General features: G+C 38.7%; 1 protein-coding gene across 1 annotated transcript in view; it reads right to left on the reverse strand.

Annotated features, from left to right (window-relative positions):
- Positions 1-3,674: 3,674 nt before the first annotated feature.
- RGS5 (regulator of G protein signaling 5) overlaps positions 3,675-26,963 on the reverse strand; it is a 56,780-nt gene continuing 33,491 nt past the window's right edge. Inside the window, exons 3-5 of the mRNA XM_059042421.2 lie at positions 26,062-26,123; positions 10,418-10,584; positions 3,675-6,450 (exon numbers count right to left, since the gene is read on the reverse strand). Coding sequence (XP_058898404.1) covers positions 6,289-6,450; positions 10,418-10,584; positions 26,062-26,123 — 391 coding nt within the window. The 3' untranslated portion in view covers positions 3,675-6,288. The remainder of the gene's footprint in view (positions 6,451-10,417; positions 10,585-26,061; positions 26,124-26,963) is intronic.

A 26,963-nucleotide genomic window follows, 5' to 3' on the forward strand; every position in this document is an offset into this window, starting at 1 on the left:
TGGCTCCCAAGGATTGAGTGAAGACTGCCTCCTCATAAGCTTGGCTTTCTAATACAATTTCCATCCACATTTCAAATTGTTTTTAATGAGTTTAAACTTTGAGAAGGTAGGAATAGACTAAAAAGTGGAAAAGCATGGAATTTGGACCAGGAATTTGCTAGATGAAACTAATTTAAATGTAGAATGCACTGAGGCATTGGGAAGCCATCTGAAGAGTTAAGGTATCTGGAAAGTGGTTTGTGAACAAAATAATTTTCAAGATACAGCTGATTTAGAAAATGTAAAATTGGCAAAAGACACTTTGTAGATTGGAGAGCTTGGAGAACATGGCTTACATCACTAACAGATGATAGAATGGACTCCCACTAGGGCAGGGGTGGATTTAGCCTGTTTTACTCAAATTAGAACCAGTAATCTGAATGTTTGAGGGATCGCGTGTGGTTCCTTTGGTTGAGTGGATCAACAGGTGTCTGAGAGGCAATCTGACCTGTAAGCTTTATTCTGCCACTGATTCACATAATGACCTCGAGACATCACTTCTTCTCTGGGGGTGAGATAAAAGTGTCAATGATCTTTGATCTAATAATGTTTCTTGGTGGAAACTCTCAAAAAATCATCCAAGATAATTCAAATAAAGAGGAGAATAGAAGAGATGGTACTGAAATGATTCATGGTGATTGCTCTACAGTAAATATACCTAGGCTTCATGGGAACTGTGAATGAGAACTTAGAAACTGTCACAGGCCAAGCAGACATTCTCTAATCTCTCAATTCCTCTCTCCTATTCTCCCTTCACATGGATTCTCATCATTGTTTCTCTCTGTAAACTGATTCTATTTATGCCTCTTTCTGTATACAAATTTTCCCTTTCATCCAATCTCAACCCCACTAGTTGTATAATCTGAGTCCATTACCTAAACTATCTGAGCACCAAATCTAAGGTCATAGAATTGAGTTGCTTGCAGTGGCACATGGATTTCAGATTTTTCACCAGTGCAGGAAGAGAATGGAATAACTATACTCACTGAATATTGCAGGATCCAAATCATATAATGTGCTCAGTCATTGCTAAGTGAATACCTGCATCAGTAAGTTGTTGCCATCTGAATCCAAGCAAAAGTAGTGAACAGAGTGTATGAATATTGAATACTTTGTATCTCCCTTTCTGAGCTTAGCATGTCAGGCTATATTACAGTTGATGTTTATTAGGAGAGGGATCCTCCCAATTGATCAACGGCTCACCTAGTATAAGGAGTGAAGTGAACAACAAGCCTACCTTAAGATAGAGTTTCATATCATGAATGTTCAGGAGTCAAGAAGAACTCATATGAAGTTATTATATAGATATATATTTAATATAATATATGTGATTGTGGTTACAGATACATATTTGGTGCTTTATCAAGAAGTATGAGTTACATATTATACAACGTATTGGTTACAAAATTAGAAGATAAACACATTGTTTCTAAATGAAAAACTTATGGGATAAATGCTGACAAATGGATTTCATTTCTACACTTTTCTCTGGGGTGGTCTCCTGAAGATGAGTTGCAAGTTGCAGCATTCTTAAAAAAATTTAGTCCCCCCAAATTCTAATAACATATGACATGAAAAGAACTTTTGACAAAAATTATCCAGATTACTTCTCTCCATTGGAAAATTTTTCAGCATTTCCCATTGTTTTGTCTATGCCTTAGCTTATATATTTTCCTAGATAGGGAGTTAAATGCTTTTAATTGTATTCATTATTAGATAACAGTGGTTAGACTCAACTATTTATCCTATCCTATAGTTAGACTCAACTATTTTATCCTCAGGATAAAATGTATCCTCACACGGGGGGAGAAAAGAAATGGAGATATAGGTGTGAGACAGAAAGGAAAATTGTCTCAGGTGAAAAAACAAGAGGCTTATCAAACTGGATATAAATGTTGGTTTTGTAGCTTCTCTACTAGAAATGATTATTATTAAACTGTGGGGTGAGGATAATATTCCAAAGTTTGGTTGTCTGTCTTTTTCCCTTTACTCTCTGCTATGAGTTTGCATTCAAAGCTACAAATGTCTCTGTTGGAAGTCTTGATCTTTTCAGTTCCAGTATGCTGGGGAAAGCCTTTCTTTGGATATCTATTGCTCTGGTCTGCCATATAACCTATTTGAATGAAAATATGTTTAGCATATTTTCATATGCTAAATTGCTAAATTGGTAAAATGCCTTATCCAAGGCAAGAATTGAACACACTCTTATAGAATGGAGAGCCTGGAAAACCCACACACTGAGATGCATCAGGACATTGTGTCCAGAACCTACAGAGAGTTGCCTGGACCTTGGGTTTGGACATTTGGATGTTACAAACTGAGTTCTCCATACTCTGCTTTCTGGCACATGCAAGCCCACTGGGGAAAGAAAATCCTCCATGTTTCTTCTTTTATCTAATCAAGAATCCTTAGGATATTAAAATGGATTTTCACATCAATCTGCATTGTTACTCAAGAAAAGCCTTCCTGCAAATCATGGTGGTGACAGCAAAAACTATTTGATTTTCAATCAAGTGGAGCTGCTCTTAAATGTCTCCTAGTGAATGGACTCACTTTGTAGGTCTGGGCACTTACTTCTTTACCACTTCCCATCTCTCTTTTCTCCCCTTTCTTTTCTTATGACCCTATTTCTCTCAAACTTGCTAAATTACCAGGAAACAAGGAAAATGGCCTGCTAGATGGAATGATTTCAGGGATAAAAATGATCCCTCTGAAATATGATAGCCTTTGAAATGATTCTCAAATTATCAAATTTGTGATGGGACAGATAGCTTGACAAAGCCCTGGCAGGGAATGTTTATTAGTTTACCAATTGATTTACTAATGGTCAAGTTTTTATTGAAACTTCTGGATATCTATTATTCTTTGGGAAATAATAACAAGTCCACCCTGTTGAAAGGGAGTGTATACAGAGAACACATCAACCAAGCATAATCCATGGCTTTGTAGAGGACATAAGTAAAAACAATTTATTTAACAACTTCTTCTCTTTATGCACTAAAAACTGAAATCTGCTTAAAGCATAATTTATACCATAGAGAATTAGAGTTCATAGATGGTATGGGGAGTGAGGCACAAAATGTTTTCAGAAATTTGATTCTATTGATTTGAAAGCAAAGTTACTGAAACACCTCAGTTCTGCATTTCAGAAGGTGTGTATCTGAGAGAAAGAAAATGTGTATGTGTGTGCATGTGTGCGTGTGTGTAGGGGGTTGTTCACATGAACAAGCATTGCTTTAGCAGATGAATATGGAACACAGCCTCCTAATTTACTCTGAGAGGTGATAGTCTGTCTCTTTCCTTTGGTCAAGTTTAGATACTAATCAGACACCAACCACAAACTATATCAAACCCAGGCAGAAAAACAGGTTATGGTGGGTACCTGACCTGCCTACCTAATCTTAGGTTTCTCTCAAGGATGAGAAGCATATACTCCTATTCCCATTGAGCGCGTCTCTACATCCCAGATCCACTTATGACTGTGACATTTTCACAAGGGAGGAAAATGTCAGCACCACAGGGCTCACTCCTGCATTGAGTTTCATACTTTCCCAGGCAATTTACTCAAGGGAGAGTGGGGAGGAAGGGAAGAAGGCAAAGGGAGTGATAAACAGATGTTACACATTTTTTTTCCTGGAAAGATCATCCCAGTTTTCCTAATTTCCCAAAATTTAAAAGAATGTTTATTTTGTTTGTGTTACTATGGCAACTTCTAGTAGCTCAGGTTTTTTTCTAAGTTTAAAAACACCAAAGATTTCAAAGAATTTTCTAGGGCAATTTTTATACATTTGCTTTTTCATTTTGGGCTGTGATATTTGTATTCCTTTTAATTTTGTTATTTAGAAGTGTGTGTGTGTGTGTGTGTGTGTGTGTACTGCTTTAAATTTAAAATCATATTTACCTATATATTACATGTCACCGGTTGACTGCAAGGCATTCATGCTTCTTGTAGCCTTTACAGCACTGCCCTCCTGGTGCTTTTCCTGACCTCTGCCTCCTGGGTTCAACTTATGAAAATGTGAAGGTCCTTCTTATCCTCCACTGACAAGTCTACCCACTTACTAGGATGTGCAGTCAATTTGTGAATACAGTCAGTCCGAGTCTTTGTCACATCAACCATCTTGGTGAACGCTGTAATCTCTAGTTAATTCTCTGGGTATTTTCAAACATTTTGTTGTTTCAAATAATATGAATAAAATATTTGAAATATTAGTGACATCAAAATTTTTCTTAAAAATGTTTTGGCATTCAAGAAAAAAATAACTCACCTAGATTCTTCAATTCTTAAACTTTCTAGCTGCATTAGCAAGTAAAGGATTGGTGATTTTATACTGATTTGGGGAAGCATAGACAGATGCTGAGGACGGTTGTGCTGGGAATTCTTGTTGTGAGTTGCTTGTCACTCCTACACGAATAGACATGGTGAGAACTTCTTTTTCAGGCTCACAGTGTTGGTCTGGCCTAGCTGTCGACTGCTTGATGACGGAGTTTCTTTGAAGTGAGCAATACTGACAAATATGAATGAACTCATACCAGACTAGCAAGAGTTGGCAGTAGACCCAGTCACTCCGACCCATTTTCAGAGTTTGAAATGACAAGTATTCAGGAAGGGCACATTAGCCTTTGAAATACAAAAAAAAAAAAGGAAAACCCAACAAATACAGTCAGTGTTTACTCAAAGAATACAGTCATATAGTTGCTTCACTTTCAATGTTCTTAGGGATTAACTGAATAAATGGGCTACAAGCATGTGAAACTAGGAGTGTGTGAAAGAAAAAAAGAAACAAAAGGAGTAACTACAAGACTAAACAATGTAGTCTTCTACTTAAACATTGCAGATTTTTATTAATCCTTTAAACATTACTTGTTTAGTTAACTCAGTGTCCTCACCTTGGTTATATTCATACATAGTTTGACTCTCTTTATTACTAGATTATGTAAATCATTGCTTAATCAAATCTACTAAAGATAAGAAAAAAATTCTAGCAAGACTTATAGTAATGAAATACAGAATTAAAAGTTTAAACCTACTAAAAATACCATGGCTTATCAATTGGCTGTGTGTAAGGCATATTAGGGGTATAAATGTGCATTTTGACTATAAATACAATTCATTAATGCAGCGAGCAAAATAGGGAGGGAAGTGAGGGGTTGCTAAAAGATCAGATTATTTTGCAAAGTGCAGGGTACTTTAAAATTTTATCTCACTTAGAACGTCTCTGCATTTAGTCAAATTAAGTTTTCCAAAGATAATTTGGTGTTTTAAAGATAATCGTCATTTACTAAACAAACTGATGGCATCATAGGACAACTAGGCTTGACAAGATTTTCCCTTCTTAGTGTACGGCCCTCTTGATATTGAGGTAGGAGACCACTGCAATGAGTAGCAACTGTTTTATGTGATTGGAGTCAGAACTTTTGTAATTTTATACTCACACAAATTTTAAATAATTTGAAAATTGAAACTTTGTGCCTACATACTAGAGGCACAGATACATGTATAAAGTAGTCCCTTGTCAATCTCAGGTCACTGATTTAATACAGAATTTGATAACGTTATGCCTGGGAAGGTATGAGGGAAGTATAGAGAAAGAAGCTATATGGATGGTATTCAGATCAATTTTATATAAACAGCATATTTATGTATCTATATCTCTTGTTTATAATCTCTAGCTAACACAAAGATGCTCTCAGAAGAAGATCAATATTTTTTACCAATGTATTTGCTTAAAAAAATCCAATAGTGGCTCAGTCTCATAAAATTCTTAGCAACTTTTACTAACCAAGTTCAGAAATAATGAGAGGGGTGACCCCATCATGGATCAGAATTTTCTTTTTAATGAGATCAATTAGTCTCAGTTGAAATTGGTCTTTCCACATCCACATTCTTTTTCATACCAATTTAGGGGGAGATCCATTACCTAAACCAAATGGACCTACATTCAATGATATCATATTCTTGTCTTATATTTCTTTTGATAGATTTTTTCTGTCATTCTGATTGAGTTTCATAACAACATACAAGAGTAGAGCTTAATTAAGAATCGGGGCAGGAAGAGGAAATTGGAAAAGGAAGGCATTTGGGCAATGGATAAACATCCAAAACAATGTGGGCAAAGGAGGAAGCAACACGCCCTGGGGTTTTCCGTTTGAGAGTCTTTGAGCAAGCTGCTATAGGAAAATATGTGGGTTGCTGGAAAGTGCAGGGTTATTGTGTCTCGGGATGATTCTCACAGACCAACTACATTGTTACTTGATGAACTCCTGATAAAACCCAGAGCGCACAAAGCGAGGAAGTGAATCCTTTTCCATCAGGGCATGGATTCTTTTCTGGGCCACATCAAAGCTGCTTGGGGAAGGTTCCACCAGGTTCTTCACTGTGATGTCCTTCGTAAAATGATCAATATTCACCTGTGAGACAGGAAACAGGGTCACTGAGTCAGCCAGGTTGTGGGATTTGAGGAGGAGTTGGGAGAGAAGTGGAATTTCTCACCAGTATAACACATGAGGGGAAGAGAGTCATAGAAAGTGAGAAATATCATTTCTATTTTATACGCAGTGGGATAAGGCAACTTCAACAAATGCTTCAACAAATGCATGACTCAGATTAAGATCAACCAGTGTTAGACACCCACTGTTAGAAACAAACTGCCAACACGTGCAGACCTCATATAATCCTCACAATAACCCTAAGAATGAGTCTTTCCTTTTGTAGGGGAAAGATAGATAGATAGATAGATAGATAGATAGATAGATAGATAGATAGATAGGTAGAGACTTCGTCAAGATCCCAGAACTAATAAACGTATTTGAATGCAGAGACTCTGAATTTGAATCCAAGTATCCTGATGCCTAATCCCACAATCCTCCTACCACAGCATTTGGTTTCACACCTAGTGGGGAGAATGAAGAGAGAGAAAGAACTTCTGACCAGGGATCCAAGACCTTTTACATGGTTCTCGAAGAATAAAGAAACTTGGTCTTTTCCTGAAACTAAGTAGGAAACAATGGTTCTAGTGCAACGATAATAACAATAGCAGCTAATACTGAGTGTGGAGAACTTAACTTTTACAGGCACTGTGCTATGAACTCATTGAATCTTACAACTCTAGGAGGCAATACTGACACCTACATTTTACACCTGAGGAGCAGAAATGTTAAGTGACTTGCCCAAGATCATAAGTGGTAGAGAGAAGACTCAAAAACCCAGCAATGTTGCTTTTACCCAGTAGACCGCAGTGTTGGAAGGCATTATGGCATATTTGTCCTGAATTCAGGGCTACTACATCGAGCCACTCCCAGGGATACCGTTCATGTTAGGGTCCGTGTAAATGGTCCCCTGGAGCTGTACAGTGTACAGCCTGCCTGGGCCTGTCTGAGTATGATTTGAGAGCAATCACTGTACATCGTGTTGTATGTTTCAATGACTCTTAAGGTGTCTGCATGTAAAAGAGAAAGAAACAAATCAACCAATAATTCTGAATTGGAACATGAGAAAATGTTTTAGGTCTCTCCTGGGCTGCTAGAAGTTCTTGATACTGAGAAAAGCTATTTGGGCTCAGAGAATTATGAAGCAGCTTTAGGTCAGAGTCAGGGACAAAGACATGACTGGGGAGTACCAGGCCAGAATAGACAGGAGTGACTGTGATTGAAGGTCCAGGATGAAGTGAGTTGAGGCTACGACATGTTTTCCACAGGTGAGAGGGGCCTGTGTGCTTTGTGCAGAAATGGCAGAAGACTACACAGGCAGCACTGGAAACAGCCTCAGAGGTGAGGTAGTCTGACTCCTGCCTTCACGGGTGAAGACCCCGAGACCCAGAGAGGTTGTTATAGGCCCACAAACAGCTAGTGAGGGACAGAGGTGAGGCTATCATGTATATTTCTCTATTCTCAGTCTGTTATTCTTCCCGCCACACGAAAGCAATGTTTCTTCCTTCGTTTAAATATATACTGAGCTAGGTGGGCAGCCTTACTCAAATAGTTGAATTTCTAAAAATTATAAAATTATCTCCTAATCCTATTTTTTAAAGAAGTGATGTATTTAAAACTTTCTGAAGCATTGTATAAACCAGAAAAAACAGCTATTTATCTTATTATTTTTATGTGCATGGGCTCCTCTAATGAATCATTTTGATTGATGTATACTCATCTGTTTACTAGAGAGCCAAGAAAATATTTTTCAGTAATTTAAAATATGGACAGTTGACAATTTGCAATGTAGGAGTTTTCTACTTATTGAATTACACAGGGTCACTTCTCTTTTTTAAATCTTAGTTCCAATTTTTTTACAACTGTATCTTTCCTTCAGTTCCTTAACTTAAAGAACTGAGGTGAATATTCAGAAAAAGAAAATTTAGATTACTATTTGCCTGGGTAAATTAGTTTTATAGGTCAATCTGCTGGTCATCAAAATGAAATAGTAAATTTGGGGGTCAAAATACAAGATTTGGAGAATTTTTAAAATAACAGCTACAATTTATTAAACATCCTCTAGGTACACATACATATATGTGAGATGATTATAGTTAAGGGAACTGAGAATTAGAGAGCTTTAGTGAGAAATTTGCCCAAAGTTACACATTGAGAACGGTCTGGGTTGGGACATCTGCACCCATTCATCTCATAGATATTCACTGAATGCTTATTATGTGTCAGGAGCAGGATTCACATTCTCTCTGATGCCCAGCTCAGAGACTGGAGGCCAAGGTTACTTTAATTTGAGCTCACAGTTCCTCATAATGAGGGCCACAATTTGTGTGTTCTAGTAACTCAGCCAGGGTTTTGTTTATTTTGAAACCTCATTTTTAATGTCTCATATTTTCATGATATCCACCAATGTTCTAGTAAGGAACCTCGAGAACAATGTTTTCCTGGAGCTCAGAGCAATAGTCCAGATAGGTCTCCACGATGTGCAGATATTGCAACAAATCCTAGACTTCTGTAAAGAGGAATGATGTTGGTAGGAAGATAGGCTAGAAATGGGAGATCAGTTGAAGTCAGGAAATAGGTGTCAAATTTAATACTAATCTCCTTGGTAACATCACAAATAGAGAGTCTATGTGGAAGAATAATGTCCCAGCACAAAAGGCATCAGAAGTAGGGGAAGCTAACATATATGCATAGGGTGGGAGCCTGAGGAGTAGAAGAGGAGATCTGGATAAGATTCCACAGCAAGACTAAGCCCAGTTCCGTCTTAGGACTCTCACTTTCTCCACCTTGACCCATGGTGCTCTATACTCTTATGCTCCTTACCTCCACCTCCTGTGTCATGGAGGGAGCTCATCTGTTGGTATTAGGTATATAATTTGTCCATCCATTCAAACATATTTATCTTTCAAAAAGGATCAGTGATGAATAATGCATTACCAAAGGAATAAATATCAAATGGTGGGACCTCAAGAGTCTAGAGCACCTGTGAGAGAAAGAATATTGGGGTTTTCCCCTCTCAAATAATCTTAAGTTAATTACTGCCTACCTAGAGGTTTTGCTCAGATCACCCCTGTGATTGACCCCAAATCTTGATGAAATGTTTGATGTCCAGATTGGATTATGGGGTGCAATGTGAAATTAGTGACCTGACCAAAACATGATGAACAGGTCTTGCTGAGGCCATCCTGAATTCCACAGAAAGCTTTTTCAATTCAGTTTCATAAACAGCAAAGGGCAGATAAACTACCCCAAATCTCTTTGAAATCAACACACATATTGTCTTTAGCAGTCAGTTAACGGTATATTGTCTTCTGACATCTCTAGCACTATTATCTTGTAATCATTTGATTTTTGTAAGTAGAAACCCTGTTTCCCCAGACTAGAGTGTAAATGGAAAAGGTCTGGGGGAAACAACAGGATGGGGGAGAATAGAAGGGAAAAGAGAGAGTTTTCATAAAAAAAGAAAGGGAAGGGAGGAGAAGGGGAAGAGGAAGAGAGAAGAAATTAAGTGGTAGAAACATTCAGTAAGCATCCATTAGTTCAAATGCTGAGATATATATTTTCACGTCTGCTCTTTAATTTCATCCTCACAACAAACCTGCAAAAATAGTCTTCATTACCCTCATTTTCCTAAAGAAAGAAACTAAGTTCAGACAGACTCAATAATTTATCTAAGATCATACAACTATTATTATTCTGACTTACGATTACATACTACTGAAAAGAGACCCATGATTGCTTAGAAAGTGGTCTAAACAGAGTTCAAGTTCATACCTGCTCGACTGTATTGCTCTGCCTTTGCGCTCAGTAGGCGCTTACGAATGGTGGTCCACTCTCAGATAGGAATAGCCTGTAGCTGCAAAGTGTACTGCAGTTGGAAATCCTTCCTGGGAAGTTGTTGAGCTGACCCCCACTGACCACACTCACCCACCTTCCCATCAGGACCAACCTCTTTAGGAGCCTCCGCTTGGATGAATTCTTCATAAATTTTCTTTGCCTTCTCAGCCATCTTGACAGGGGACTTGATCTTCTTATAATCCTCACAAGCCATCCAGAACTCAAGGTTTTCCTCACTAAATTCAGACTTCAGGAAACTTTTGAAACTGGCAAGTCCGTCTAGCAAGGAAAAAGGTTATTCGAGGAAATGTATTCACCCTATCTATCTATCATCTATCTGTCTATCTAACACTATATCCCACGTTGTAGCCTAGGTTTATTTACTATATATTCCTGTCATTTATGCCATAACCTTACAAAAGTTAACTCATTTGCTCCACATTACAAATCTATTTTACAAATGAAGTCAGAGAGATCAAGTAACTTGCCCTTAGTTAACCAGCTGGTGTCAGAGCTGGGATTCAAATCCAGACAGTCTATATTTAGGTGATGAAGGTTTACCTGTATACAACATCCAGGGACACTGTGAACACTAATGCCATTCTGGATACTTATCAATTACCAAAAAGAAAAAAATACATTTAAAACTTGATTTGGTAGTGTAAGTAACATTAACGTTGATTCTCGTGTATGAACTACTTACAGTTTTTTTTCTACAGATGATTTTTGAGCTAATATCATGTTCTGGGAATTTGGAAAGTAAAATAGACATGGTTCTGGCCCTAATGAAGTTAATAGATCCTGGGGGGGGGGCGGGTAGAAAAGAAAGTGAAGAAACACACACAAATAAATGTACACAACAAAAGAAAACCATACGAAAGATAGTAAGAGTAACAAAAGGGGTCCTAACCTTGTTTTAGGTTTAGGGAAAGCCTCCGTGAGAAAGTGACATTCCATTTGAGACCTGAAGAAGGAGTGGAAAGGGGCCTGCTGAAGTCACCACTTGCAGAGTAGTTACTATGCCCATCAATTATATATACATCAGTCTATAAACATATTAAATTCAGTATAATTATAACTACTGTGATTCTGTTTTCAGTGCACTGTTACTCATGTAGAATATATTTCAGCTATAATTTAAATATATATACATCTATATATGAATATCTATCTATCTATCTATCTATCTATCTATCTATCTATCTATCTATCTATTAGAGATTCTTGGGCCTGATTCTTTTGTTTTCTTTTTCTTTCCTACCCCTCCAGCTCTAACCTCCAAAGTGGTAGATAAGTAGAAGGCAAGGTCAGGATTTAGGAAGGCACTGGAGAGGAACAAAGGAAAAATCACTCTATATTTTCAATATTTTCTTCCTTTTAAAGCCGACTCTCTCTCTCTCTCTCTCTCTCTCTCTATCTATCTATCTATCTATCTATCTATCTACATATATATATATATATATATATATATATGCTTTTTTTAAAACCCAAATTCTAACAAATGCATATGTACTGAGAGTGAATCCATGTCCATTTACTATGTAGGGAAAGTAGACTTCTAAACGAGGGAGAGAAAATTCTACTTTTCCACAGACTGTATCACAATTACAGACATGCCTGGCATGTCATTTGCCTCTCAGGGCAGAAGGTTGGACTGACTATAACCAGTACATCAGGGTCCACCTTTCTAACTTGTTCCCCATCAGGAGACACATCTGCAATTCATTAGTTGTACTTGCAGACATATTCATGTACTGAATTCATTTCCTTTGACCTAATTTCTATCTATTTCCCTTCCCCTTGAGTATTTATCCCTACTCCTTTTTATGGACTCTAAATTTTCATTCATTAGTCATTGCTTAATACATCAATTTCATACAATATGCACAAAATGTGATGATTAAGCCTGAAATATATGGTTGTCTTTTTTCAATTTTCCTTCTGTGCATTTTTATTGTCTTCATACCCCTCACAATTCCCTGAAACTGTATTCAGTTCTAAAGAAACAGAATGGCTAAGTTATAATTAATTAGATTAGGGTCACCAGTGATTCTGAATCCAAATAAAACACATTGCATTTTAATCCCCTCTCCCTGTACTTAACCTAAAAACATTTTTTTATTGATCAACACCTAAAAATACATTGGGGAGTGATGGTAGGTATGATAAACAATTTTCTCTAGAAACCCAGCTAGAAGAATTACTTTGAAACTACTTGATAATGTTTACCTGGATAACATCAGATGTATTTTCCCTCTCTCTCTGCCCGTATTTCCCACCATATTTCCGGCACTATTTGTTATCATTTAGTGGCACGGGAGTCAATGGTACATGCTGAAAGAAGAAATAACCCCCGAATTCTCTATCATTCTTAAAGTTTTCATTGTTTCTTAAACAAAAGGTGTCAGGTAGTCTTTGTTGAAATGGGAAAATTCCCAGGCACTTTCTAGCTACCGGGAAATGACGATAGGAATGAAGTCTTATGAGAGCCCACACAATCAGGTCTAAGACTGTAAACAAAGCAATAACTTCACAGAATAAGTCTGTGCCAATTTATTCTCATTAGCCCCATGTCCCCACAACATGGTGATTCAGACACTCTGAATCACCCTCTCCACATCTTTGAAAAAGGTGGAGATAAAAGTCTAGTCCTCAGAAGCATTGTTATTTATGACCTGAGGATACATTCCAGGATTCCACAGCAATGTTAACATTTACCATACATTTACCAAGTCGTCCTACCCAGAAAATGCGCTTGGAAAATAACTTTCCAGTGTATTGAGTCCCTTTCCTGGGTACTGGTTTCATCATTCTCTTGAATCCCATGATGTTATCTCAAGGCTTTTTGTCAATGTACGCACTCTCAATCAAGACTCATTAAGTGGATTTATGATTTATTTATTGGTCTGGGAGATGTTTAAAGATATTCTTTCTCTCATCTGGATTTTGAGGATTCTCTAGAAGGTCCCTTCCTAGGACCCTCTAAAGCCACTCCTCAGATTATTTCTCCTCCTTAACCTCTGGTTTTCTACTGGTCCATTCCTCAGAGACCCTGAGGAATTCCCATTACCCCTGAGGAAGTCCTCTTGGGACTTCTCTAGGTCAAAGTCCCCTCTTGGGACTACTCTAGATCAAAGTCTCTATTCTGCCAGGAACACACATGTCTTCTTTGCCTCACAATATTCCCCTGTCGACTCCACACCCCAGTAGAGCCCTCAGTACACAGCTCTGAAAAATCCCTACATTATTCCTTGCTGAGCCCGCACAGAGCCTCAAAATACCATTCCACACACATCTTCGGGCATCCTTTTCCTAGGAAGTAGATGAAACCCACCTGATCTTCTGGTCTGGTGGCAACACTCTGGGTTGTGACCTATATTATAATCCCAGAGCTGGCCCTAATGAGTGATGTCACTTTTGACATCCCTGTAAAATAAAATAACAAGCCTGCCAAATAACAAAATGAAACCACCTATAAAACCACTTTAAAAATAAAAAGAGTATAAGACAAATCCAAGTCCAACTGGTATAAAGGAAAAAAATACTGAAAAGTAGATTAGCACAAATCTCTTCTCCTAGAGGAAAAATAGTGAAACGTTACTGATAGTTGATAAATACCATTACATAGTTTATTTTCAAAGCATGGACTCTAGAGTTAAGATTGCCTGGAGGTTGATCCTTACACACCACACTACTACAGTAACTTGGGCTAGTAATCTAACCTCTCCAAGCCTCAGTTGCCACATCTGGTAAGTGGGGTACTAATGGAAACTACCTGACAAGGTTGTTATAAGGGTTAAATAATTCATGGAAAGCTCTCACTTGATGTTGAACATAATGATAGCTCAATAAATGCTGACTTTCATCATTATTATTCATGCCCAATTTAAAAGTAATCTTTATCACCATTCAAAACCCAACTCAAATGTTGCCTCATATACAAGGTAGTCTTTACTCCGTACCTCCAACTTGCTGTTGAGGATTTTTTATCATCATAAGAGGAGACATCACTTTCTCATTTTTTTGTTGGGAAGATTTGCTTCTATGGCTATCTTTCCCAGGAGGCTGTTGATGATTTGAGTTCAAGGTTTGAGTTTCATTTATCTTTGCCCTTCTTTTGAAAGCATCCCACCTCCTAGTCTAAATCTGTGGGCCTAACATTTAATAGAGGTTCAAACTGAATAAAATAAGACCCATTGAGACAAAAATTTCCTCCCAAGTCTCAAAACCGCAGAATACAACCATTCAGGAAAAATAAAATGACTGATTTTGCTATTGCTGTAGTATTTTATTTCATGGGCAAGTTACCTAAGCTCTCTATGTCTCAGTTCTCTTTTCTGAAAAAATATGGATTGTTTTTGTACGTAAGTCCTAAAATTATTGAAATCATTAGATAAACTAATAAATGCAAAGTGCATAGGACAGTGCCTGGCACATGGTGAATAATAAATGTAAGCTATTGCTTTTCTTATTATAATTGGTGCTTTAAAGGGAATTGTGGCTACCAGTGAGTAAGATGATGATAAATATGAGCCAGAAAAGAGAAGGGAGAAAATTGGAAACAAAAGAAAAAAGGCAGAAGGAGAATGCAAAGATGGACACAAAAAGAGGAGCCAGGAGCCACGCTATTCCATTCCCCATGCAAGAGTCCAAATCTCAAGAGTGTCTCAAGGAAATGCTCTGACATTTTGGAACTCCTGGGGCAAAAAGATTCACATAAAAACTTTGCTACTACTGGGTTGTGTTTCATTCTTCGTCTGCTCTTAAAGACAGTCATGTGGAAGAGTTTAATGTCACTGTCTTATTTAAACTCCCACGTGCAATCTGTTTTTGTGTTTAAAAAGCAATAGACCAGTTATGTGCCCCATGGACCTACAAAAAGAAAACAGATGGTGCCATATATAAAACTGAAGACAAAAACGTAAGAAATTGATGTTCTTTCAGAACAGAGTCAAATACATTGGGCTATTAAAAATTATTTTTAATAGGTTATTAGGTAATGCCTATTAAGTTTTAATAGGTTATTATCTTGTAATAACCTATAACAGGATATAATCTATAAAAAAAGAAAGCATTATTCTGTACACAATACAGTATTGTAAATCAACTATATTTCAATTAAAAAAATATTTTTAAAAACTGAGGAAAGAAAGAGGAATTTGTGGAAGAGAAAAGATTGAGTAGCAGCTTAACCGTCCTTTTTTTAGAGGTTTGGTACCAATTGATTTCATTTCCACTCAAGAAAATGTAAGAAAAATGTGGATTTAAGAAATGCTTGGGGAACTGAATCAATATCTTACATTAGCACAAGAGAATGCCAAATGTTCCTCATAAATCAGCAAATACGCCATTCCTTGAGGTTAAATGATTTAATTTATCAAATCAAACATGAAAGAAGGGATTGTGAAGTTTTACATACGCATTTTTCAAATGTATCTTTCTTCATTACCTATTCTGCATCAATCACAGCTAATGTCAGAACTATCATAGTTCTGGTTATAGACCGTTAGTTTTTGCAGATTCAAATAAGAATGTCTCATAAGAACTGAGTTGCCAAAGTTTGGCTTAAAAGTTATTCACGGGGCTTCCCTGGTGGTGCAGTGGTTGGGGGTCCACCTGCCGAGGCAGGGGACGCGGGTTAGCGCCCCGGTCCGGGAAGATCCCACATGCCGCGGAGCGGCTGGGCCCGTGAGCCATGGCCACTGAGCCTGTGCATCCGGAGCCTGTGCTCCGCAACGGGAGAGGCCACAACAGTGAGAGGCCCGCGTACCGCAAAAAAAAAAAAAGTTATTCACGATGCACGAAAGCTGGTGTTTGGGGAAATAGGTCAAAAATTGTTTCTTTAGGTTGATGGTGTTGGGGTAGAATTACTTGGGCATGCCTGTCATTCCACTAGTCCTCTTCTAGAAATAGCTGGACAGAGAGCAGCAGAGACAAAGTGGCAAGAGACAGACACAGCAAGAGGGAGAGTCATAAAAGCAGAGTTGGAAAAATGGAAAGAGAGGAAGAGACAGACACACAAACAGAGGCAGCGGGAGGGAGAAGCTGTCTTATTCGCTCATGGCATCACCTCCCATAGAGCATGGCACTCTTTTGTTTCTGTGAGATCTCTGTATCCATACCAGAAACCCTCTTTTTCATTCATGCTAGTTTGAATGGATAGATATCTTCTCAAGGAAAGAATTTTGACTAGAACAGTTACCAAATGCTTTTCCATTTATTGCTTGGGGAAATCGCCCAAGTCTTAAAAGTGTTAATTACTTACGAGGATAATGTTGTGGAACTTAAGAACACACATATATATACACAGACATATACTATATATATAACATATATAGTATATATAATTTAAAAATATATCTAATTAAATAAAACATTGTGAATTTTATATATATTTACACACACATGCTTATACATATTTCCCCTCTAAGAAGCAGAAAATATTACTGTGAGACTTTCAGCCCTCAAGCTCACATCAGGAAAATCATCTGTTTGCAAGCTGAAAAACTTCAGTCCCTCAACTAATGCTAAGGTGTTAACACTAACTGCCTCTGGCTTAATGTATTCCAATAGTTCTCTGTCTCCTGAAAGCCTGAAATATATGAACATGTGGCCCTAAGGATTAGTATGACTGAAAAGGATTTTATATGGCCACATAAATATATATCCTTCTCTTTAATGGTTTTCAAAACATGGACATGTTCTGCTAATTCTCAGGTTTGTTGACAGTAGCAATAAATACCTGTACCCAGGGTACTTAGAATTCATAATATATAATATGTCATCTGTCAGGTTGCTACTACTGGCCCTAAAACCACTGTGTAACACAATAAATAAGTCAATTAATAAACAAATATTTTTTCTCCTAGTTGTCTTCATGGAACTTCTGTGTCCTAGAAGGATAATGAAGTCATTCATTAACCCAGTTATTGAATAAGCGTTTGTGGAACACTTTATATGTGTCAGGACTGGGTACTCTGTTTAACACAAGAAATAAAAAGAAAATAAAAAATGGATAATACTGAGAAAGTTCCAAATCAGAGGCTTTGGTGTTCTGCCTCCAAATATAAGATATTGATTCTGTTGCAGGTAAGCAGAAGATTACCTCAACAAAAACAAGAAATAAGAAAAATGTTTGTATACAATTCAACATACATTCTTTGCTATCTACCCTGTGTCTATTAATCTTGATGGTCCTGTGGGAAATATCTTTTAAAATCCTTACTTTTACAAAGCATTTAACAAAGTTTCATATTCCATCTTGTGGTGAAAATGGAAAAATATGGGTTAGGTATCTAACATTGAATCCTATTTTTAGAGTGAACGATTCAACAAATATTTGTTTTCCTATTACTGTGCACTTCCTGTTGTGAAATTATCCAGAAGAAAATGACTAAATCCTGGCTATCAATGAGTTTATAATCTGTCATAGGAGGGAGACGGCTAAGATCAGAGTACAACGTAGCAAGTAACAGCGACATAAAAGTGTGAGACAAATTGCACTGGAACATCAGAGAGAGGATAAATCATTCCAGACGGTCAAGGAAGACTAGGCATTTAGTATTTAGATTCACTTTTATAGGAGAGGAGAATTTCCACAGATAGAGATATGAATACAAAGTATTCCAGCCAAAGGGAATACATGTAGAAATCCTATATGGAAGGGAGAACAGTTTAATTTGACTGCAGACCAGCCATATCATCATTATTATGGAGAATCCTAAACATTGGAAATTTGAACTTGATACTTTAGGCCTGGGAATCAGTAAAGATTTTGTATTGGGGAAAGGCAAATGGTGCTCAGGTATATTGGTATTAGCTTGGAGAGGATTTCTTGCTGGCACTTTTTTCATGTCTTGAATGGAGATATAAAAGGCCTACTGCCAATAGACGGCTTAAAGATGGCGGAAGAGTAAGACGTGGAGATCTCCTTCCTCCTCACAGAGACATCAGAAATACATCTACACGTGGAACTTCTCTTATAGAACACCCACCGAACGCTGGCAGAAGACCTCAGACCTCCCAAAAGGCAAGAAACTCCCCATATACCTGGGTAGGGCAAAAGAAAAAAGAATAAACAGAGACAAAGAATATGGACGGGACCTACACCAGTGGGAGGGAGCCGTGAAGGAGGAAAGACTCCCACGCACTAGAAGCCCCTTCGCGGGCGGAGACTGCGGGTGGCGGAGGGGGAAGCTCCGGAGCCTCGGAGGACAGCTCAGCCACAGGGTGCGGAGGGCAAAGCGGAGAGATTCCCGCAGAGGATCGGTGCTGACCGGCACTCACCAGCCCGAGAGCCTTGTCTGCTCACCCGCCGGGGCGGGCGGGGCCGGGAGCTGAGGCTCGGGCTTCAGTCGGATCCCAGGGAAAGGTCTGGAGTTGGCAGAGTGAAAACAGCCTGAAGATAGTGCGCCACGGCTGGCCGGGAGGGAGTCCAGTTGAAGTCTGGAGCTGCCGAAGAGGCAAGAGACCTTTTCTTCCCTCTTTGCTTCCTGGGCGCAAGGAGAGGGGATTAAGCGGGCCGCTTAAAGGAGCCCCAGAAACGGGCGCGGAGCTGCCGAAGAGACAAGAGACTATTTCTTGCCTCTTTGCTTCTTCGGGCGTGAGGTGAAGGGATTAAGAGCACCGCGTAGAGGAGCTCCAGAAACAGGCTCGAGCCGTGGCTGTCGGCACAGACAGTAGAGACGGGTGTGGGACGCTAAGGTTGCTGCTGCCACCACCAAGAGGCCTGTGTGTGAGCACAGGTCACTCTCCACACCGGCCCTCCCGGGAGCCCGTGCAGCCCGCCACTGCCGGGGTCCCAGGATTCAGGGACAGCTTCCCCGGGAGAGCGCGCGGCGCGCCTTGGGCCTGTGCAGCGTCACGTCGGCCTCTGCCACCACAGACTCGCCCCGCCCCCGTGCCACTCCCTCCCCCCAGCCTGAGTGAGCCGGAGCCCCCAAATCAACTGCTCCTTTAACATCGTCCTGTCTGAGCGAAGGGCAGACGCCCTCGGACGACCTACACGCAGAGGCGGGACCAAGTCCAAAGCTGAACCCCAGGAGCTGTGCGAACAGAGAGGAGAGGGGGAGGTCTCTCCCAGCAGCCTCAGAAGCGGCGGATTAAAGCTCCACAATCAAGTGCCCTGCATCTGTGGAAAACCTGAATAGACAATGAATCATCCCAAGTTGAGGAGGTGGACTTTGGGAGCAAGATATACTATTATTTTCCCCCTTTTTTCTTTATGTGAGTGTGTATGTGTGTGCTGCTGTGTGAGATTTTGTCTGTATAGCTTTGCTTTCACCACTTGTCCTAGGGTTAGACAGACCCGTTTTTCTGTTTATTTTTAATAGAAATTTTTCTTCTTAACAATTATTTTTTATTTTAATAACTATACTTTATCCTACTTTGTCTTCTCCCTTTCTTTCTTCCTTTCTTCCCTCCTTCCCTCCTTTCTTCCTTCCTTCCCCCATTCTTTCCTCCCTTCCTCCCTTTCTTCCTCTCCACCTTCCTTCCTTCCTTTCTTGCTTTCTTCCTTCCTTCATTTCTTCCTTCCTTTCTTCCTTCCTTCCCTCCCTCCCTCCTTCCTTCCTTCCTTCCTTTTCTTTCCTTTCTATTTTTTTCTCTCTTTTATTTTGAGCCGTGTGGATTAAAGGCTCTTGGCGCCCCAGCCAGGCACCAGGGCTGTGTCTCTGAGGTGGGAGAACCAACCTCAAGACACTAGTCCACAAGAGACCTCCCAGCTCCACGTAATATCAGATGGCGAAAATCTCCCAGAGATCTCCATCTCAACACCAAGACCCAGCTTCACTCAAGGACCAGCAACGAACAGTGCTGGACACCCTATACCCAACAAAGAGCAAGACAGGTCTACAGCCCCATCCATTAGCAGAGAGGCTGCCTAAAATCATAATAAGGCTACCAACATCCCCAAACACACCACCAGACATAGACCTGCCCACCAGAAAGACAAGATCCAGCCTCATCCACCAGAACAGAGGCACTAGTCTCCCCAACCAGGGAACCTACTCAACCCACTGAACCAACCTTAGCCACTGGGAACAGCCACCAAAAACCACGGGAACTACGAACCTGCAGCGTGCAAAAAGGAGATCCCAAACACAGTAAGATAAGCAAAATGAGAAGACAGAAAAACACACAACAGATGAAGGAGCAAGATAAAAACACTCCAGACCTAACAAACGAAGAGGAAATAGGCAGTCTCCCTGAAAAAGAATTCAGAATAATGATAGTAAAGATGATTCAAAATCTTGGAAATAGAATAGACAAATTGCAAGAAACAGTTAACAAGGACCTAGAAGAAATAAAAAGGAAGCAAGCAACGATGAGCAACACAATAAATGAAATGAAAAATACTCTAGATGGGATCAATAGCAGAATAACTGAGGCAGAAGGACAGATAAGTGACCTGGAAGATAAAATAGTGGAAATAACTACTGCAGAGCAGAAGAAAGAAAAAAGAATGAAAAGAACTGAGGACAGTCTCAGAGACCTCTGGGACAACATTAAACGCACCAACATTCGAATTATAGGGGTCCCAGAAGAAGAAGAGAAAAAGAAAGGGACTGAGAAAATATTTGAAGAGATTATAGTTGAAAACTTCGCTAATATAGGAAAGGAAATCATCAATCAAGTCCAGGAAGCACAGAGAGTCCCATACAGGATAAACCCAAGGATAAACACACCAAGACACATAATAATCAAACTGTCAAAAATTAAATACAAAGAAAACATATTAAAAGCAGCAAGGGAAAAACAACAAATAACACACAAGGGAATCCCCATAAGGTTAACATCTGATCTTTCAACAGAAACTCTAAAAGCCAAAAGGGAGTGGCAGGACATATTTAAAGTAATGAAGGAAAAAAACCTACAACCAAGATTACTCTACCCAACAAGGATCTCATTCAGATTTGATGGAGAACTTAAAACCTTTACAGACAAGCAAAAGCTGAGAGAGTTCAGCACCACCAAACCAGCTCTACAACAAATCCTAAAGGAACTTCTCTAGGCAAGAAACACAAGCGAAGGGAAAGACCTACAAGAACAACCCGAAACAATTAAGTAAATGGTAATAGGAACATACATATCGATAATTACCTTAAATGTAAATGGATTAAATGCTCCCACCAAAAGACACAGACTGGCTGAATGGATACAAAAACAAGAACCATATATATGCTGTCTACAAGAGACCCACTTCAAACCTAGGGACACATACAGACTGAAAGTAAGGGGATGGAAAAAGATAACCCATGCAAATCGAAATCAGAAGAAAGCTGGAGTAGCAATTCTCATATCAGACAAAATAGACTTTAAAATAAAGACTATTACAAGAGACAAAGAAGGACACTACATAATGATCAAGGGATCGATCCATGAAGAAGATATAACAATTGTAAATATTTATGCAACCAACATAGGAGCAGCTCAACACATAATGCAAATACTAACAGCCATAAACGGGGAAATCGACAGTAACACAATCATAGTCGGGGACTTTAACACCCCACTTTCACCAATGGACAGATCATCCAGAATGAAAATAAATAAGGAAACACAAGCTTTAAATGATACATTACAAAAGATGGACTTACTTGATATTTATAGGACATTCCATCCCAAAACAATAGAATACACATTTTTCTCAATTGCTCATGGAACATTCTCCAGGATCGATCATATATTGGGTCACAAATCTAGCCTTGGCAAATTTAAGAAAATTGAAATCGTATCAAGTATCTTTTCCGACCACAATGCTATGAGACTAGATATCAATTACAGGAAAAGATCTGTAAAAAATACAAACACATGGAGGCTAAACAATACACTACTTAATAACGAAGTGATCACTGAAGAAATCAAAGAGGAAATCAAAAAACACTTAGAAAAAAATGACAATGGAGACACGACAACCCAAAACCTATGGGATACAGCAAAAGCAGTTCTAAGAGGCAAGTTTATAGCAATACAATCATACCTTAAGAAACAGGAAACATCTCGAGTAAACAACCTAACTTTGCACTTAAAGCAATTAGAGAAAGAAGAACAAAAAAACCCCAAATTTAGCAGAAGGAAAGAAATCATAAAGATCAGATCAGAAATAAATGAAAAAGAAATGAAGGAAACAATAGCAAAGATCAATAAAATGAAAAGCTGTTTCTTTGAGAAGATAAATAAAATTGATAAACCATTAGCCAGACTCATCAAGAATAAAAGGAAGAAGACTCAAATCAATAGAATTAGAAATGAAAAAGGATATGTAACAACTGACACTGCAGAAATACAAAAGATTATTAGAGATTACTACAAGCAACTCTATGCCAATAAAATGGACAACCTGGAAGAAATGGACAAATTCTTAGAAATGCACAACCTGCCGAGACTGATCCAGGAAGAAATAGAAAATATGAACAGACCAATCACAAGCACTGAATTTGAAACTGTGATTAAAAATCTTCCAACAAACAAAAGCCCAGGACCAGATGGCTTCACAGGCGAATTCTATCAAAAATTTAGAGAAGAGCTAACACCTATCCTTCTCAAACTCTTCCAAAAGATAGCAGAGGGAGGAACACTCCCAAATTCATTCTATGAGGCCAACATCACCCTGATACCAAAACCAGACAAAGACGTCACAAAGAAAGAAAACTACAGGCCAATATCACTGATGAACATAGATGCAAAAATCCTCAACAAAATATTAGCAAACAGAATCCAACAGCACATTAAAAGGATCATACACCATGATCAAGTGGGGTTTATTCCAGGAATGCAAGAATTCTTCAATATACGGAAATCAATCAACGTGATACACCATATCAACAAACTGAAGGAGAAAAACCATATGATCATCTCAATAGATGCAGAGAAAGCTTTTGAAAAAATTCAACACTCATTTATGATAAAAACCCTGCAGAAAGTAGGCATACAGGGAACTTTCCTCAACATAATAAAGGCCATATATGACAAACCCACAGCCAGCATCATTCTCAATGGTGAAAAACTGAAACCATTTCCACTAAGATCAGGAACAAGACAAGGTTGCCCACTCTCACCACTCTTATTCAGCATAGTTTTGGAAGCTCTAGCCACAGCAATCAGAGAAGAAAAAGAAATAAAAGGAATCCAAATAGGAAAAGAAGAAGTAAAGCTGTCACTGTTTGCAGATGACATGATACTATACATAGAGAATTCTAAGGATGCTACCAGAAAACTACTAGAGCTAATCAATGAATTTGGTAAAGTTGCAGGATACAAAATTAATGCACACAAATCTCTGGCATTCTTATACACTAATGATGAAAAATCTGAGAGTGAAATTAAGAAAAAAGAATAAAATATCTAGGAAAACACCTACTTAAGGAGACAAAAGACTTGTATGCAGAAAACTATAAGACACTGATGAAAGAAATTAAAGATGATACAAATAGGTGGAGAAATATACCATGATCTTGGATTGGAAGAATCAACATTGTGAAAATGACTATACTACCCAAAGCAATCTACAGATTCAATGCTATCCCTATCAAATTACCACTGGCATTTTTTACAGAACTAGAACAAAAAATTTCACAATTTGTATGGAAACACAAGAGACCCCAAATAGCCAAAGCAATCTTGAGAACAAAAAATGGAGCTGGAGGAATTAGGCTTCCTGACTTCAGACTCTACTACAAGGCTACAGTAATCAAGACAGTATGGTACTGGCACAAAAACAGAACTATAGATCAATGGAACAGGATAGAAAGCCCAGAGATAAACCCACACACATATGGTCACCTTATCTTTGATAAAGGAGGGAAGGATATACAGTGGAGAAAAGACAGCCTCTTCAATAAGTGGTGCTGGGAAAACTGGACAGCTACATGTAAAAGTATGAAATTAGAACAATCCCTAACACCACACACAAAAATAAACTCAAAATGCGTTAAAGACATAAATGTAAGGCCAGACACTATCAAACTCTTAGAGGAAAACATAGGCAGAACACTCTACGACATCAATCACAGCAAGATCCTTTTTGACCCATCTCCTAGAGGAATGGAAATAAAAACAAAAATAAACAAATGGGACCTAATGAAACTTAAAAGCTTTTGCACAGCAAAGGATACCATAAACAAGACCAAAAGACAACCCTCAGAATGGGAGAAAATATTTGCAAATGAAGCAACTGACAAAGGATTAATCTCCAAAATTTATAAGCAACTCATGCAGCTCAATAACAAAAAAACAAACAACCCAATCCAAAAATGGGTAGAAGAACTAAATAGACATTTCTCCAAAGAAGATATACAGATTGCTAACAAACACATGAAAGAATGCTCAACATCATTAATCATTAGAGAAATGCAAATCAAAACTACAATGAGGTATCATCTCACACCAGTCAGATTGGCCATCATCAAAAACTCTAGAAACAATCAATGCTGGAGAGGGTGTGGAGAAAAGGGAACCCTCTTGCACTGTTGGTGGGAATGTAAATTGATACAGCCACTATGGAGAACAGTATGGAGGTTCCTTAAAAAACTACAAATAGAACTACCATACGACCCAGCAATCCCACTACTGGGCATATACCCTGAGAAAACCATAATTCAAAAAGACTCATGTACCAAAATGTTCATTTCAGCTCTATTTACAATAGCCAGGACATGGAAGCAACCTAAGTGTCCATCAACGGATGAATGTTTAAGGAAGATGTGACACATATATACAATGGAATATTACTCAGCCATAAAAAGAAATGAAACTGAGTTATTTATAATGAGGTGGATTGACCTGGAGTCTGTCATACAGAGTGAAGTAAGTCAGAAGGAGAAAAATAAATACCGTATGCTAACACATATATATGGACTCTAAGGGAAAAAAAATGTCATGAAGAGATTAGTGGTAGGACGGGAATAAAACACAGACTTACTAGAGCATGGACTTGAGGATATGGGGAGGGGGAAGGGTAAGCTGTGACGAAGTGAGACAGTGGCAGGGACATATATACACTATCAAATGTAAATTAGAGAGCTAGTGGGAAGCTGCCGCATAGCACAGGGAGATCACCTCTGTGCTTTGTGACCACCTAGAGGGGTGGGATAGGGAGGGTGGGAGAGAGGGTGATGCAAGAGGGAAGAGGTATGGGAACATATGTATATGTATAACTGATTCACTTTGTTGTAAAGGAAAAACTAACACACTATTGTAAAACAGTTATACTCCAATAAAGATGTTAAAAAAAAAAAAAAAAAAGAATGGAAACATAATACCCAGGGAAAATTAAAAAAAAAAAAAAGGCCTACTGCCAGAAGAGGAATCTGTGGTTAGGGGAGGTTAACAACCCATGGCAGGTTACAAAAGCAATTCATAGCAACTTGAACTGGGACATACACTTAATCCATTCCTCATAGTCCAGTGATATGTACCCTGCTACACTGAATCCACAGCAAGCCTTTATGAGACCAAGCTGAAAGAGGCAGTATCTCTATTTTACTGATGAAAATTTTAAGAATGACACAGATCAAGCCACTAGCTCCACTCACACAAGTAAGCAGGACATAGGGGAATACAACCTGCACTCAGGAGTCCTCAGGACACCTTATTTTCACATTCTCCCACCATGAGCTAGATAACTACACTCCCCTGGCATTCTTCCAAAATTGAAGAAACGTCAAAATTGGCGAAGAAGGACATGGGCAGCCTAAAGCTTTTTTTTTTTTTGCCTCTGACCTTACCCTGACCTTTATAAAGATAATTCAGACTTACAGTTGTTCTGCAAGAGCTTGTCCAGGGAATCGCGCCACTGCAGGGCCTTGTCCAACGAGGGTCTAAATCAAGTATTAAGAAAGAAAAAGGAGACAGCCATAAGAAGGGAGTTAATCACATACACCAACAATGACTTGGATTTGCTTTTCTCTGAAATGTTACAATTGATGACCCATTCTCAGAACAAGGGAGTCAGAAATATTTTATTCTGAACAGGTGGGTATGATGAGCTGGGTTTGCTTGCCTCCATGTATCTTGCATATTTTCATCTCTTGTTGAACAATTGGGTTAAGCCTCTCCCTTTGCAGAAGCAGAGTCTATTTGTCATGAAGCCATGTCTTGATATTCTTGTGTATCCCATAGCAGTGCCTCCAATTGGGGTCTTTTTTTCCAAAAGTTACTGAATAAAATCCAGTTGTCCCATTATAGGGCTTGAAATCATGTTCCCTGCTTCACTAGTGCTGCACTTTAAACACCAACTTAATCCGCAAAGGGTGTCAGATTCCACATCCACAGCCCTTCGCCACCTTATTGGGGTTGATGGAAGACGCAAGGTGTGAAGCTGCCTCGTGTTGAGAATGTGATCACAGGAAGTCTACATTTTAAAAACTCTGGGTGCATTTTCCTGCCTAATTAGAACAGGAAAAAAAAAATTTTTTTTAAGATTTCCTCTTTCTGAGAAGAGAAGTGGTTAGACACCGTGAAAAGGAATGTTGTACACAAATGCTCAGGATGCTGAAGGTAATAGTCAACACGTAATTCCCCCTTAGGCTGTTTTTATTTTAATGTTTATATATGCAGAAACCCTGCAGCTCTTTCATTTTAACTACCAATTTTTCTTTCACAGCAGAATTGTGTCAAGGCGGGCTGGTATTGTCTAGGGAAAATGGCTGACAGTGCTC

Source organism: Kogia breviceps, chromosome 1 (genome assembly GCF_026419965.1).
Source record: "Kogia breviceps isolate mKogBre1 chromosome 1, mKogBre1 haplotype 1, whole genome shotgun sequence".
Lineage (NCBI taxonomy): Eukaryota > Metazoa > Chordata > Mammalia > Artiodactyla > Physeteridae > Kogia > Kogia breviceps.